Genomic DNA, 15,332 nt, shown 5'->3' with positions numbered 1-15,332 from the left:
TCGTGCAAGCGAGCAAGCACGTGAGCGCAAGTACTCTCAGGGAAGGAGCGTCCGTCGGGGCTCAACTGACGCCGGATGACATGAGCGAGAGGCGGGTCTTTCACGAGTCCGGGTGACCAAGATGTCTCGCTGGCTAGTGAGACCGGTTGACAAGTTGGCAGTCGCTAGTGCACGCACGCTCTTACTGCGCATGTTGCTCTCGTGGAACGACTCTCCGCCATTGCTTCGGAAGAAGACTGATGGGACCAGAGTGAGCTCCAGTCGCGGAGTACCTGAGATGCTCTTTGTGTCGATCAGACTTTTTTGGATTCTCTGTCGCTGCTGATCGTGTATACAGAGTATAGAATAAGTACCGTGTGCGGTTCCGAAGCCGCCACTTTCATGCTCCTCTTATCTGTTAGGAGGACTTCTCCTTTTCCTGCTTCTCCACTGCCTTCGCCCTCCCCTTCTCCCGCTTCTCTCGCATATACCTCCAGCTCCGCCCGAACCCGCTCGTTACGATCCCCTTCAGACTCTGCGTCGTGGCCGGCCACTGGATCGTTTTGGTAATTACCTGCCTGACCTCTTCTCTCAAACCACCACCCTCCTCGTCCGCCGCAATCCGCTGCTCAAAAGGCCCGCCCTCGCGCCTTCGTATCGACTCCGCGTCGTCGTCTTTGGTCTCCTCCATCATCTTGCGAAACTCGCGTCTATTGATGCGGAATTTGGACTGGTATTCAAAGTACAGCTTGCTGCGGAAGGCAGAAGGAAGACGGCGGACCATGTGTCCTCGTGTGGAGGGGTGCATGTTTTGCTCGAGCTTCGCGTTTATGGTGTCGTCGAGGATCCAGTCTTGATTGCTGCAGCGGGGGTCGTTGAAGGTGATGTTGGGCAGGTTGTCGATCAGAGGCGCGTACAGACGGCGAAAGTTTGTAATCTGGTTGGAGACGATGTTGTTTACTTTGCGGGGGTCGTCGCCGCCTACGGACATGCGGGGGTCGCCCATGTAGGAGATGCCGGCGATCGTGGAGTAGAGGTCGTGTTCGGTGAAGGTGGGTGGGAGGAGCAGGAGGGCGGTTCGCACCGCGGAGATGAGGTTGACTTGATTGGCGAGACGGACGGAGGGGTTGTCTCGGAGGATCTTGACTGGTTTCTGGAGACGGCCGGCGATGTAGAGGGTGTTCCATTCGGAGAGGTCTTTGCAGAGGGTATCGAGGTTGACGACGCCGTATTTTATGAGGGTGCCGTTGACGGTGATGTAGGGGTTGAAGTAGACGCCGGCACCGAAGGCGTCTTGGACTCGTGAGACGGCGTAGGAGCCGAGCGAGCCGAGGCCGGAGTAGTGGTCTCGGTGTTGTTGGAGGTTGAGGGAGTGCCAGTGTTGGCTGTAGGAGACGCCGAAAATGAAGTCGATCATTTTCTGTCCGCCTTTTTGCACTTTTGTGATGGCTTCGGGAGGGCTCGGGTGGAGGGTAGAGGAGCCGCCGCTTGAGGCTGAGGCGGTCTGGGAGAAGACGCCGGATCCGTAGGCGAAAGCATATCGTATAGGCGCACGAAACTGCCAAAGGATTTGCCGTAGGGCTTCCTTGAACTCTTCGTTGATGATCATGTGCTGATTGACGCCGAAGTTCTGGCTGGGCAGCTCAGAGAACTCGGAGATGCTGAGATCAGGGTTGTACTCCCAGTCGGAACTCTTTCGTGAACTGATGTCTGTACTTCTTGAGCCTGCCGACCTGCCGCTGCTGCTGCTGTTATGGGAAGAGCTTCGAGGAGAGGTCGATTGGGAGGCCTCGCTCGAACTCGACGTCGATCTGGCGGAGCTGCCATCGTGCGCAGTATCACTCTTCTTGTCGTCGGTGACAGTCGCGTAAGACCGGTAGCGCGAATGAAGACAGCCTGCGGGATCGACAGGCACACGCACACGCCGAAAGCAGATGGCGGGCAGCTCGGCGCTCCGCTTGCCCAAGATGCTGGGCACAAGCCGAAAGGTCATCGCGAAGGCTTGCGCATGCTGAGAAATGTCAGAAACTCATCGCGGCCAGAGGTAGAAGCTCTAATAACCATTTCCATTGTCATGCGAGCGACTGCTGGCTTTCTAAGGATGTTCGCTGCTCCAACTCCTGCTCCTATGAGGTCAGAAATGCCAAGCCCGAGATTCACGCGTATATTTCATGTCGCGGTCCTGGCTTGCCCTCGTCCTTTCTCATGAAATCATGCCTTATTATCGATCTCCACTCAGACGCGTAGTAAGCCTGGTGACAGAGCTAACTGGGTCTTTCTGATAGCCAACTATGAGGATATGCACCTGTCGCCGGTGGAATCTGCTCCTTACCTGTAGGCAGCACGTGTAGGCCGCTTGACCTTGAGATCTGGAGCGCCATGCGGGTGCAGACGGCGAAATCCTTGCGATGTGGCTCGGCGACGATGGATCACCTCGGCGCAGATCTGGAATCTGGTCAGAGGAAGTAGAGGAAGGTGCTATAGCACGGTAGGCTACTGCGTGGTGCCCAAGGGTGTGTTGCGTTGGTCAGCCAATTGTTGAACTATCGCGGTAAGATTGAAGTGCTACCGACAGATTAATGCATTAACACACGGCGTGTTGAGGGCGATATCTCACCTACTGCTACTTAAGTACTTGGGTACCTGGTGACAGGCGCCTGGAATTGCCTAATGCCAAGACTGGACTCTACTCTACTTAATCGAGTTCGGTTCTCGATTACACCGTTTGTCACCCCATACATGTCAACTTACCGCATTTGTGCCCTTCGAGATTGTCCTGATCATTATCAATCATGGCTCAGAACGATGCTGCCGTCCGGTACCTGAATGAACTGTACCAGCTATTTGTCGAGATGGGCTTCGCCGATGCGCAAGATATAAGCTGGCCGCCCCACGAAGATGGCTCTCTGAATGAGTCGATGTGCCGCACGCATGGCCTTTCAGATAGCACTCTGGACGTTTTGAGGAAGATTCCATGGCCCAAGGGGGATGGCTATCTGCCCATCGACGAAACGACGTACGCCGTCAACTGGAGCAATGAAGATCACGTCTCAACAACGGCTCGTTGGCCTGATGATGGACATCATGGAGACGGGATACCTGACGACGAAGAGATCCCTGCCGGTCGCATCACTGTCTCTACGTTCCTTGAGCGTCCGGGAATGATAGTCGCACTTGACACAGGTACCGGTATGTCATCCTGCTTTTCACTACTGATGGGTAGACTGACCAAGGACAGGAATGCTAGACGTCTACGATTGCGATTACGGTCACTCTGACGTTGCTGCCGACACACCAGAGCAATACTTTGGCGAGCTTCTCAAAAAATATAAATTGCTTGAACACATACCAGCACCAAGAGGAGAGATGGAAATACTCACAGAGGACCTTGGTAATGACTCTGATCTGCTGTAGTATCGGTACCAGTGCTAATAACTTCTCAGACTACCGCGGCAATGTATATACCAGGACTAGGACGATGCTGCTCGATTACGGCTGGCCGACTGACTTCAGACGTGCGGACTTCGTGCGCGACTACACCGAAGAGCTACGTGAGTCATGGGAACACGATAGTCGTGTCGAACAGGACCAAATCCGCCAAGAGCTGAAAGCCGAAGACAGCAATGGAGAGATCGATGGGCTTCGGAGTCCTGGTAGGATTCAAGAATCACGCGCTAGGGCTCGTGCAAAGCAGGCCGACATCGAGCGCGGACTGAAGTTCCTTGAGCTTCATGGGGGGTCTGCTTCTACGAAAGCTTCTAGCTCGACCACATGAAGAGATGGCACAAAAGCGAGGCTCAGGATCTCGGTTCATGAAGCATGAATGCTGTGGTGCTGATCGTGGACACAGTTTGAGATAGGTGCCAGCACGAGCCAAAGCCGACGGCGATCTCAAGTCAAATTGAGACACGTATGAGCCCCTTGTAAGTAGCGGATCCATCAGATTGATCTTGGATGAGACATCACTCTAGCATCAGAACCCCTTATTGAATCCGTCGATCGTGGTCAGCAACAAATCCTTCTCCAAGATCTCCTCCTTCCGACCAGCGAGCTCATTGATATCCCACTCCGCCCACAAAAAGCGATCCTTCAGCCATGCAGCCTCCTCGGTCGCCGCCCAAGCGAAGAACAACCCCGTGAGCTTCCCGTCAGTCATGTCATCGTGCTTCGGCGCGCCGGATACTTCGAAGCCATTGGTCTCGATCTCGCCCGGATGAATCGTGTTGAAGCGTGTCTCTGGGTGCTCGAAGCGGAGGAATTCGAAGATCCGTGCCTGCGCCAGCTTGCTGGTCGTGTAGCCGGACCAGCCTTTGAGAGGGAAGCGCATGACAGAGGCCATGCTCGAGCAGTTGAGCACGATGCCGGGCGCGTTGCCTTTTGCTTGAAGGTACTTCTGGGTTACGTTGGCCGTTCCGAGCACGTTTGTGCCGATGCCGTTCCACCACTTCTCTAGATCTTGATCGAGGAAGAGGCCATTGTCGGGGAAGACGCCTGCGTTGTTGACGAGGATGTCTGGGACGCCGAAGTCGGAGAACATGGCTTTGATGCCTTTCTCGTCGACAACGTCCACGGCATAGGGGGCGAAAGTTACACCAGGGTGTGCTTTCGTGAGCTTGGACGTAGTTGCTTGTAGGCGCGCCCCATCTCGACCAGTGAGTCCGATCTTGGTTGCGCCAGCCTCGACGAAACCCTCCACGATGAAGAGGCCTACTCCACGCGAGCCGCCAGTGACGATCACAGACTTGCCGGCAAGGGGCTTCGACGCGATCCTGGACTGCAAGGCTTCGTATGGCTTGCGATGGATCTTGACGAATGATGCATGATGGTTGTACGATCTGCGGAGAACTAGTTGAAAGGTGAGAATCCGATGGAAGGCTCGACTGATGCTGACTTGTATTAGGACGCTCCGTTCTGAGGACTTTATAGCCAGGCGTTTGAATGCTACAGTATGTCCATGCTGCATCGCTGCAGCCGGCTTTCAAATCATTGCAACGGGTTAATACCTGCTAGCGACTTCTGAGTAGCACGCAAAACCCACCCTTGCTGCCATCTTCGTGTGCAGTGGTATGTTGCCGATATAGACGGTACTCATCAAGACTAAACATCGTAGCTTCTACGAAGCCCGCCTCGCATAAGCCATGACCCAGGTCACCCGAATTGTCGCACGACATTTGCTCTCAGCCAGTCAAGATTCGTCCGAAGGCATAGTGCTCAACCAATCAGACCAGCTCTCGTAGCCCACAAATCACCGGATCAGGGTGCTCGTACGTCAGGGTACGTCGCTTGGCTTCGTGTCTGGACTTCACCACATCCTTCATCTACGTGCAATCGTCTTTGCCTGACAGGAGCAGCACAAAGACCAGCCGCTAGCCGCGTAGTGCCCGGATACTGAGAAAAGCGCAGATATCGATGCTGACAAATGACCGCACCAGGTGGGCTTTCAAGATGCTGTGGGCAGACATCAGCCCAGTGAGGACCCGTCATTATGTTGACTACTGTCAAGAGAACAGCAAGTGGCTGTATTGAGAGCCGCAATGCCGTCCAGATTCCTCTTCGTAACAAGCACGGGCAAAGAAAAGCCAGGGCATACTGCAGAGCGCCGGCGGCATGTCATGCAGCAGCAGTCACCAGCGGACCTAGCTCGTATGCATTGGAAACAGAACGAGAAGCAGCCGACACTGAATAATCATACTGCCGGCAGAATCACATTTCAACTCAATGAGAACGTTCGGCTGCCTACATCTGATGCAGGAACTCACGAATCACGATTGGTCCACGGCACTCGAGGAAGAGATGGTGGTGGGACAGCAATTGCGACCCAGGTTTCGTTGCGGAGGGAGCTGGAAGCAGAGCACGATGTAGAAGAAAGGCATCCCGGATCGGCAAATGGAGCTTTCCAGCTCGACTCTGCCGCCAATCAGATCCCGCGAGATCACGGGGCTGCTGGACGCCGGCTTCGCCAACTCAGGCTGAGCGATATATCCCCTGAAGAGAAACAGCGCTTGCTGACTCTGTCCACATCGCCCCTGCTTTTCTTCGGCGCATCCAGCATCGACCCACTTCACACCCTTCCTGTTTCCCTTACCCCCTGGGACTCAGCGCTCCTGGCCCGTTTCGCACACAACAAGAAATGGCCATGGTGTCCAGTCAGGAGCCAGTCCGAGTGGTCCACTTTCGCCATGACCAACGAAATGCTCTTCTCCGCCACCCTGTACGCATGGAGCATGGCATTCCGCAACCGCCTCGCCTCTCCTTCCGAAGCAGTGACATTCCTCGAGGACAACCCCGAAGTCCTCACCCACAAGCTTAAAGCCATCACTCTGATCAACAAGTCTCTCTCCAACACAGCCGCTTCCCTCAGTGATGCAACTCTTGCCTCCATCGCCGCCCTTGCCAACCTCGAGCTCATCTTCGGCTCCTACCAGGCCGCAACGTACCACATCTCTGGCCTGCGCCGTCTGGTCGTACTTCGTGGTGGTCTTAACTTCAGCACTGCAACAGTCCTGCAGCAACTAATCTACCGCCTGATTAGCTGGACCGGACTGGTCTACTCCAACGTCTACCACGCACCACTCTACTTTCCAGCGTTGGAGCTGTGGGACAAGTCCTGGAAGACACTAGACTCGTTCTCGATTCCAGGGTCGCCGATCTGCTACACTCCGCAAGGGCTATGGTCGGAGGGTGTCGACAACTATGAAGTCGTCGATATTCTCGAGGGCGTTCGCCGTCTGTGCCAGGCGGAGCGGGAGAAGCCGCGGCTGTCACTACTCGATGAGCACGAGAATATGCTGAGAGCGGATATGTGTGCTAGTCTGGAGACAAGACTGACCAGGATCATCACCTCCATTGACGCCCTCGCCGCCGCAGGCAGTGATCTGCTCTCGAATGAGGCTAGAAAGTCAACGTGGAACTCGTCGCTTTGGCAGAGCATCGCCCTCACTGCACTTATCTACATCCACCACTTCCTCCGCGGGACGGACTTGCGAGCGCGGCAGTTCCGCGTGTGGACGAAATCATTGCGCGGTGCACTCGATGCTCGAATGGACGGCCACGGCTCCGAGTCTGGCACTGATGCTGATACAACTAGTCTGAGTCTCCGCTACGCTGCCACAGACGGTAACGTGCCATCACCGGCGGCATCGATGAAGCAGTTCTTCTTCTCGCGGTCGTTGTTGCTTTGGGTACTGAGCGTTGGCGCGACTGCGAGCATGCCGTCGTTGGGCGGGAATGTTGTGCCCAGTGATGTGGTGCCCAACGTTGTGTTGACGACGACGGATCACGACTTTTTCATCAATCAGCTACGATGGGCTAGAGTTCATTACTCATTGACATGGCAGGACTACTTGTCTGCGATACAGGACTATTTCTGGACGGGCGAGGTTGATGAGAGACGGTATTGGGGTGTCTGGGCCGAGCTTGCGGATGTATCGAACGGACAAGGTGAAAGTGAACCAACATCCGGTCCCATCAGGTGACGAAACAACATTCCCGAAGTCAGTTCACGTGTTCATACAGTGACTTCAAGTAATGCCAAGGCTATTGCCTGGCCACCACGACTACATTAATGAGCTTTCCTTTCACAAAATAATTCCAAACAACCTAGCCTTGACAATTCAGCCGCTTGGACCATCGCAATGGTGCGCGCTATTCCGGCCGAGATCGTTGAGATCTTCCTCAAACATGTCATACACGGCAACGGCGAACGCGGCACAAGCATCGTTAACTTGCTCTGCGTCAGCGCTATATGGCGCGACATAGGCCTCCGACTCCTCTGGTCCGACATTGTCGTGGATTGCGACAAGCTCGCTCGCTTCGTCCAAGCGCCTGCTTCGTCGAACTTTGGCCTCATCACAAGCCTCACATTCACTTCCGAGCCACCCAAGGAGACCAACGATGAACAGATACCATCTATTGGAAGCCTCTTTGCTGGTGTAAGCTATCGATCTCCGGATGTCAATAAGTCCTGTCGTCAGCTGAACTCCACGCTGAAGGATCTGGCCACGATCTTACCACTCATGACCAAGATGAAAACGTTCTCCTTCTACATCCAGATCCAAGATGGTCAGCTTCGAGCTCATAGTACCGCAATCTCACGTCACACCTTAGCGGTCGTCGTCAAATCTCTGCCGGAGTCATTGGAGAGTCTCGAAATCGACACCAAGTGCTACGATCGAGCCCTTGATGGCGAGACTGGCGAGCATCTGTGCCACACGATCGCACAGCGAATTCCAAGCCTCATCAACCTGCGACTGAGACTAGCGGTGATGTGCCCCGAGATCATCGCTGCTTCCAAGACTCTCAGATCATGCGTCATCTGCTTAGGTGCAGGTCGCGGTCCTTTTTCAGTCACAATTAGATGCGACGACAAGAACCAAGGCATTCCAATTTCGGGCAATGAGTCAGACACTCGAAAGTTTTGGCACGACCTCATCACCAGTATGTCGACCAAGCTGCTGCCATCCCGCAATCTCAAGAAGCTAGTCGTCGTTGATGCGACAGGATCCTCCGGCATGCAACTCGGTAAATTCGATATCAGAGATCTCCTGACGAGTAAAACCACGTCGTGTCCTGTCCAGACGCTTCGCTACCTCAACATACTCGTTCGATACCCCCAAGGCGCTGATCCCAGCAACATCTGCGACGTGGCAGGCTTCATGGGAGACGTCGAAGAGTTGGTCGAAGGCCAATCCTGGCACACCACCACAACCGGCTCCCGCTTCCCTGACGACTACAAGACCTCCTCAATGGGCGCAAAGCACGACTGGGCCACGAATCGCAAGCATGCGACCCCAGAGAGCTGGCCAGCCAAAATTACAGAGAATGCTGGCGATCCGTCCTTCGCAGACCACTCAAAGTACTGGACAGCTTTGCATGGTGGACCATCCACGCTGTGGGAAGACGAAGCTAAGGCTGGAAGACGCTTAGTGGAGGTCAGAGTCGTTGATGGTGTTGGTGATACAGAGCCCATTATCCGTCTTAATCAGAAGGAGAAAGATAATAGTGTCGTCCTTGAGCAGCAAGCTCAGCAGCAAGCTTGGTCTGCTCCTTCTACATCAGGCTTGTTTGGATTTGCGTCAAGTTCGACTTCGACCGGTGGATAGGTAAGTGATCTCAGGGGTTGCCTAACACACTGTCACTATGCTCTGATTCTGACAGCTGTAGGGATGATGGCACAGCCATATTCCGATTGAATATGCGCATTCAGCTCCATTTGAGACCGACGGCGACAAAGAACGCAACGGGGAGAGTCCTAGCCGAGACGACTTTGCTCTACTACGTTCATGCGACATGAGGCACGATCGCACTTCCACGGTTCAACAGCCACGACAGTGGTACACGATATCCTGCAAAACCGGGCGAGCGGCGCCGAGAACAGACAAGCGCAGACCTGAGGCTCTCATGCTGGTCGCGCGACGACAGAGAAAGACGTGATGATAGATAGAAAAGGACCACAAATCAATTCATTCCAGAACACAGCCACACTCTCTAGTCTCCCGTACATGTGTAGTCTACCGACCTTCTTTTGTCTATTTTTTCGCCATGTCAACTCCTTATCGTACTGGACAGGTTCGGTCCGCTTCCGGAAAAGCTAGCCAGAGGCGCCCGTACGGCAAAAGTTATTGACAAACGTCCTGAAGTCCTGTACCCCTCTACTGCGTCCCTACAGCTGCGACGTAAAATGGGAACATTTTCTCCGCGATTGTTGTCCAGCCCCATACAGTGTACTTCTGTTCTTCTCTTGTGCCGACACCGCCACATCCAACGCCGGATTACCAGTGAAGAAATTGACAGGCTTCAGCCCAACCATCATCTTTTCGTTCGGCATGACCGGCCAGTCCTCGATGCGTGGATTATGAGTGGAGCCGAAGGTATGCCAGATCACAATGTCTGCGTTCCTGACCGGCTTCGCCGTACCGTCCAACTGCCGCTTACGGATACCAGAAGCGATACCATCACCGCCAGACGACTGCATTGTGTAGCGTCCCGCTGGAAATAGATCGTTGTCTTCATAGCGTGTAACCCAGACGGCGTGCTTGGCGAACTCGGATCGCTTAGCGTGGTAGGAGTTTGGGTGGGCGAGGAGCATCTGGCTAGGACATGCGAGCAGTTTAAATCCAACGGGCGAGTTGGTTACTGGGTTCATCTTCTCTTCGTTGATGAACTTGAAGACACGCGCCTTGTTGATGTCCAGGTCGAAGCCGCCTTCTGCTTCTACTATGTGAGATTCCGTGCAGTAGCCTATGCCGAAGGGGTTATGTACCTCCGGATCGTCGATTGGTAGTGCTTTCGATTCTTCGATGACTAGCGAGTTGTCTTGTCCGTCTATGGCAGGATCGATTCGGAGACTGAAGAGGTGCTGATGATAGGGCGCCAGGACACCAGGAGCTACGACTGTCCCGAAAGGAACTTTGTCTTTGCAGTCAATCTGATGAGGAACAGTGGACAGAATGCCTGTAGCACGAACTTCGAAGAAGATGGATGCGTCCTGGGCAAAGTGGAACGCGAAGATGTACTCGTAGTTGCTGACTGTTATGATCGTCTGCAGAACAAGGATTCGGGCTCGGGTCACGACTGCATTTTGTGTTCGGAAGTTGGTGTGCTTCCATAGTATGCCGTCATCCTGCTCGTGACAGCAGATGACGTTGGGCAGGAGCAGTGGCTCGCCTTCGGGAGTATTATGGTAGGCATCGAAGTACTTGATCGTTCCTGCCTGTCATCAATTTGTGTACAGTGGGTCTCGACCTAGGCTTACCGAGGCAGTCACAACCAAGCTGTAAGTTATTTGCGTTGATACCAGCACCGTCGTTGCCCAGATCAAAAGCAGCCTTTCGCTGATATGGCGCACGCGGATCGCCATACGGGACGAACATTTCGGCTAGCGAGAGACGATAGAAGAGACTACGACAATCGTACCGAATATCGTGTAATGTCAATCCTTCGCGGTAGTTGAATCCTACCCTAAATGACCACTTCTCCCACGTGACATGATTTCCATGAGCCTCAAACGACGGGCCCTCGGGCTGAAGAATATGTAACGGCTTGAGAGTCGTTCTCGGCGGTGGTCTAAGGTCTGGGTGATACTCGCTGAGCGACGACGGGTGGACTCTGCGCCGATCGAATGGACGTGGCTCGTTATGTATGCTCTCATTCAGATTAGTCGGAAGCCGGTATATCTTGGTGACCTGTAGCTTTTCCGACACTTCAGCACAGATATCCAGCGGATAGGCGTAATAATTGGCGTCCGGACTGCCCAACACATTCAAGTAGAACCAGCACTGGATACGGCTTCAGCACTCCCAGTCAAAACTCACAGATCATGAGGCTTGGGCTCACCATTGACACACGAGACTTCATGTCGTTCTGCCCATCAGTCGCATACGCCCACGGCTCTACCACGACTTTGGCTCCCTCGGGTAGAAATAGACGCTTGATCTCGGCCTGAACATCGTCGTTGGCAAGGCATGCTTGCTCGACCTGCTTCATATAGGCTGCATCAATGTATGAATGCTTGCCATGCTGATGCTGCTTAGCCAAGATTTTGTCGTTGTCGAGGTCGACAAGTAAGTCAAAGAGTTGGGTGTCTCCTATTTCGTCATTCACGACGACCTCGACGCGTGCACATCTTACTGGTGGAGTTCCTGAATGTTGCCGTAGGCTTTCTCGCTCAAGGAAACCGACCATCTGATCCTTCGGCGGCTCCTGTAGAGTAATGACGCGAAAATTAGGTGCATATCTGCCAAAGTGAGGGCGGGCTACTCGTGCTGCCTATAATGCATGTTATGTCAGAAAATGAAGCCCGGAAGCCGCTCCTCGAGAGTCTTACGCGCGAAATCTCCTCTGGTGTCAGTGGGTCGAATGGATGTAATGTCGAAGCCATGATGCTTTGCAGCTTGGTGCACTTCTTCGCGTATTGGCCTTCAGCTCCGACAGCAGGCACAAACACCCGAACTGACCCAGGTAGTGATGCACTTATAAAGAAAAGCCACAGACCGGCGCGGACATCAACGTGTTCGGTCTTGGCAGGAGATCAGCCTTCCTTTTGGAGAGACAGCGTATCGTTAATCAATGGATTCGACGCCACTACAGGTTAGAATTGCCTTTAGAGATTCTCGGATCGTTGACTTGCGCCCTACCGCAATACTCTACCATATGTTCACCCGACTGGCATTATCGCTGATGTGCCGAACCGGATCGGTCATTGACTTTGAACACGTAGGTCACGAGAAAGGCACGAAACAGCCGGGCAATAATGTAGCAAACGACGTACCCGTATGCAAGAGCTGTAAAGGTTGGACGCGACAAGGCATGTAGTTCATAGTCGTTTCCGGGGTTTTTCGCAGGGCGTGCAGAGACCTGACTTCCACGGGTCCTGTTCTCGCCACTTCAGATGCCGTGTTTGGTTCGGCATTGTCGTGGCATATTCTATGCTATGATCTAATGTCATTGTCGGGAGCTAGGCCGTGACCACGCGTAAAATGAATGGCACTGTAGGTAGTCTTCGGTGCAAGGCAACATCGTATGATTAGTCTGCAGAAGGCGCAGAGTTCTCCGTAGACGACGTAGCGCCAATGCCGGCTTCGTCGTTGTCGTGGCGAGAAACGCGATACAGACAGTGATGCATGAAACGATGCTCAAGTAAATGGTATGGATCGAGGTCGAGTTGGAAGCCCAGTTTCGAGAATGCCAAGCCTTTTGTTTACCTTTCCCGATCCAGCGGCCCGGACGCATCATGATCTGCACTTCGATGTTCACCACTTTCCCAACAGTGCAAGCCTTTTCCACGGATCAGCAACAGCTACAATGGAGTACGCAACAAAGGAATCGCGTCTCAAATCGTTTGAGCCACCCACCAAACGCTCAAAAGCAGGATGGCCACACAAGTCACCCACAGCCGAAGCCGTAGCTACAGCCGGATTCTACTATGCACCACATAAGACTGGCGACGACAACGTCGCGTGTTTCATGTGCGACCGACGACTAGACGGATGGGAGAAAGATGACGACCCAATCCAGGAACATTTAAGGCATTCGCCAGACTGCGGCTACGCGATCATGATGAGTCTGACCCGGGAAACACACTTTGATCCAGGCCAGATGAACGATCCTACGAGCACGGCTATGGTGGAAGCCCGCACAGCCACTTTTGCTATTGGATGGCCTCATGACGGCAAGCGAGGCTGGGTTTGCAAAACCGAGAAGATGGTGGAGGCTGGTTGGCATTTTGCGCCAACTGCAAGCAGCGAGGACTATGCATCTTGCGCGTACTGCAAGCTCAGTCTGGATGGTTGGGAGCCGAAAGACAACCCTTTGTGAGTCTCACCGCTTAGGTACGCGGGGCTCGAGCTGACCATAAAAGTGACGAACACTACCGACGGAATCCAGAGTGCGCCTTCTTCATTTTCGCGGGCACCACAGCACCGTCGAAGCGAGGCAAGGCGAAGAAGGGCTGCGCCTCACGTACGTCAAGGACATCGACAGCCTCAAAAGCTTCGGCTCGCCTGTCAACCCAATCGAATCTCACGGTCCAGTCTGACATCGCCGACCTCGACGATGCGATCGATACAAGCACAACCTCAATATCTTCGAACCTGTCACTGGCTTCCACGGCCAGCAAGACCAAGAGAAAAGCTGCAGGGACTGCGAAAGGTGGTCGGGCAAAGAAGGCCAAGGTTGCGCCTGAACCTGAGCCCGAACCCCAGCCCGAGCCCGTCCTTGATCCCGAGATGATTCAGCCTGCAGAGCCAGAGGCGACAGCTCTGGACGAGACCATAGAGAACAGCGCCGTGTCGGTCATGTCAACCATGTCGACCGCTACCACGAAAGGCAAAAAGAAAGCAGGAAGACCTAAAGCGACCAAGACTAAGAAAGGCAAAACAACACGAGCGAAGACGAAGAAAGCCGAAGCAGAGGCGGATGCACCAGAACCTGAGCCCGAGGCGGCGGTTGTGGAGCCGATTGTAATAGACGATGAGCCAACAATACAAGCCGAGGTTGCTGAAGCCCCGCGACAGGAGCCAGAAACAACAGCAGCGAAAGAGGTCGAGCCTGCAGATCTACCAGCCGGAACACACGAGGAAGAACCCGAGCTGTCATCGGTTGTGCGAGACGAGCCGCCACAGTTCCCAGAGCAGCCACAAAGACCTGATCTCGAACGCGCAACTGAAGGCTCGCCGCTTCAACACAAATCGTCGCCGTACGCAGTCCGCTCTTCACCAGCGCTGGTCGTACACGCACATACATCGCCTCTAGCGGCTGCAGTACCGAGATCGCCGCAAAAGTCGCCCTCGCAGCACTCGCCGGCAAGATCTGACATTGAGAATGCGCCTCCGTCCTCACTACCACCGTCCTCCCGCCCGCCACAGCCTCAGATGACGCCGTCACGAACTCACCTCGCCCCAGTGTGGAGTCCAGTAGACGTAGATCTCGTCTTTGCGGGTACACCTGGCCCAGCAGTTGCTTCGAATTTGTTTGATCTAGCTCAAGCAGAGCGCTTGAGCGACAAGGAACGAAACATGACTGTGCAAGAGTGGATCGAATACATGGCAGAGTTGGCTGAAAGTGACCTCAGGCACGAGGCGGAGCGGGTAGTCGGCGTCTTCGAGAAGGAAGGCGCTCGCGCTATGGGCGTCTTGGAAGCTGTTGAGTGTTTATGATGTTGGAATGTATGTCTTTGGTGGAAACTACGATGTGATTCTATGAGGGAAGCGAGACTTGGCTACTAGAGGGGTCGATGTTCTGGCCGGCGAGGGCGCATTTTTGCGGCGGTGCAAGGGTCTCGCTTCATGACGGGCTGACTGATTCCCTTAGAGAGACGTTATCGGGCGCGTGCTCGTTCAGAAGCACTAAAAGTGTTGACCCAAAACTTGCTCCTGCTTGCGTTCAGTTGTTGTGATTCAAGACGCCCATACGTCATGTCGGGATCTACAACCTCCGTGTTCCACCACTATCAATCTTGGCATCAATCTCAAGCGACGGCGTCGATCCCTTGACTCCTGCAGTTCCCCCATGGCAGTGAGAGAGATGTCACACTACAGTCGGGCAAGAGCTCGACCAAGCCGCTGAGTTGTGAATACAGCTATGGCTGCATCTCGAGCGCTCGTGCAGGCCAGTGCGATCACAGCACATGGAAGGTAGGAGTTCGGACCCCGAAAACAAAAGGCAACCAACCGACCTTTAAAGGCGTCAAAAAGCTTCGCTCGCAGCACATTCCAATTCGGACCCTGGAGCGGGAATACCCCTGACAGGCGCGGCGCGGCAAGCCACTCACTCACGGAAAGACCAGTGATATCATGCGTCCATCAATGTCTCTTGGCCTGGAATGCGATGGTGTACGACGGTGGGAGTGAATCTGC

General features: G+C 54.2%; 7 protein-coding genes across 7 annotated transcripts; 4 read left to right on the top strand and 3 right to left on the bottom strand.

The window, feature by feature from the left end:
- Positions 1-397: 397 nt before the first annotated feature.
- AB675_8490 (Phosphatidate cytidylyltransferase, mitochondrial) lies at positions 398-1,972 on the bottom strand (the record flags this gene model as incomplete). The annotated part of the gene is made up of 1 exon (XM_018148940.1): positions 398-1,972. The coding sequence occupies one exon, from the start codon at positions 1,970-1,972 to the stop codon at positions 398-400; it is 1,575 nt and encodes a 524-aa protein (XP_018004202.1).
- Positions 1,973-2,771: 799 nt separating this feature from the next.
- AB675_8489 (uncharacterized protein) lies at positions 2,772-3,754 on the top strand (the record flags this gene model as incomplete). The annotated part of the gene is made up of 3 exons (XM_018148938.1): positions 2,772-3,168; positions 3,218-3,370; positions 3,423-3,754. 3 exons carry the CDS (start codon positions 2,772-2,774, stop codon positions 3,752-3,754), a joined length of 882 nt encoding a protein of 293 aa, XP_018004560.1.
- A 198-nt stretch (positions 3,755-3,952) lies between these two features.
- On the bottom strand, positions 3,953-4,942 carry AB675_8488 (3-oxoacyl-[acyl-carrier-protein] FabG; the record flags this gene model as incomplete). The annotated part of the gene is made up of 1 exon (XM_018148937.1): positions 3,953-4,942. The coding sequence occupies one exon, from the start codon at positions 4,940-4,942 to the stop codon at positions 3,953-3,955; it is 990 nt and encodes a 329-aa protein (XP_018004327.1).
- A 571-nt stretch (positions 4,943-5,513) lies between these two features.
- AB675_8487 (uncharacterized protein) lies at positions 5,514-7,454 on the top strand (the record flags this gene model as incomplete). The annotated part of the gene is made up of 1 exon (XM_018148936.1): positions 5,514-7,454. One exon carries the CDS (start codon positions 5,514-5,516, stop codon positions 7,452-7,454), a length of 1,941 nt encoding a protein of 646 aa, XP_018004331.1.
- Positions 7,455-7,613: 159 nt separating this feature from the next.
- On the top strand, positions 7,614-9,080 carry AB675_8486 (uncharacterized protein; the record flags this gene model as incomplete). Its single annotated transcript, XM_018148935.1, has 1 exon — positions 7,614-9,080. One exon carries the CDS (start codon positions 7,614-7,616, stop codon positions 9,078-9,080), a length of 1,467 nt encoding a protein of 488 aa, XP_018004706.1.
- A 560-nt stretch (positions 9,081-9,640) lies between these two features.
- AB675_8485 (Copper amine oxidase 1) lies at positions 9,641-11,857 on the bottom strand (the record flags this gene model as incomplete). Its single annotated transcript, XM_018148934.1, has 4 exons — positions 9,641-10,686; positions 10,733-11,255; positions 11,314-11,745; positions 11,804-11,857. 4 exons carry the CDS (start codon positions 11,855-11,857, stop codon positions 9,641-9,643), a joined length of 2,055 nt encoding a protein of 684 aa, XP_018004186.1.
- Positions 11,858-12,780: 923 nt separating this feature from the next.
- AB675_8484 (Protein bir1) lies at positions 12,781-14,633 on the top strand (the record flags this gene model as incomplete). Its single annotated transcript, XM_018148933.1, has 2 exons — positions 12,781-13,289; positions 13,337-14,633. The coding sequence occupies 2 exons, from the start codon at positions 12,781-12,783 to the stop codon at positions 14,631-14,633; spliced, it is 1,806 nt and encodes a 601-aa protein (XP_018004552.1).
- Between the last annotated feature and the right edge of the window lie 699 nt (positions 14,634-15,332).

The sequence above is a fragment of the Cyphellophora attinorum genome (genome assembly GCF_001299255.1).
Source record: "Cyphellophora attinorum strain CBS 131958 chromosome Unknown Contig3, whole genome shotgun sequence".
In the NCBI taxonomy this organism is placed as follows: domain Eukaryota; kingdom Fungi; phylum Ascomycota; class Eurotiomycetes; order Chaetothyriales; family Cyphellophoraceae; genus Cyphellophora; species Cyphellophora attinorum.
This window is presented reverse-complemented; position numbering and strand designations above follow the sequence as displayed.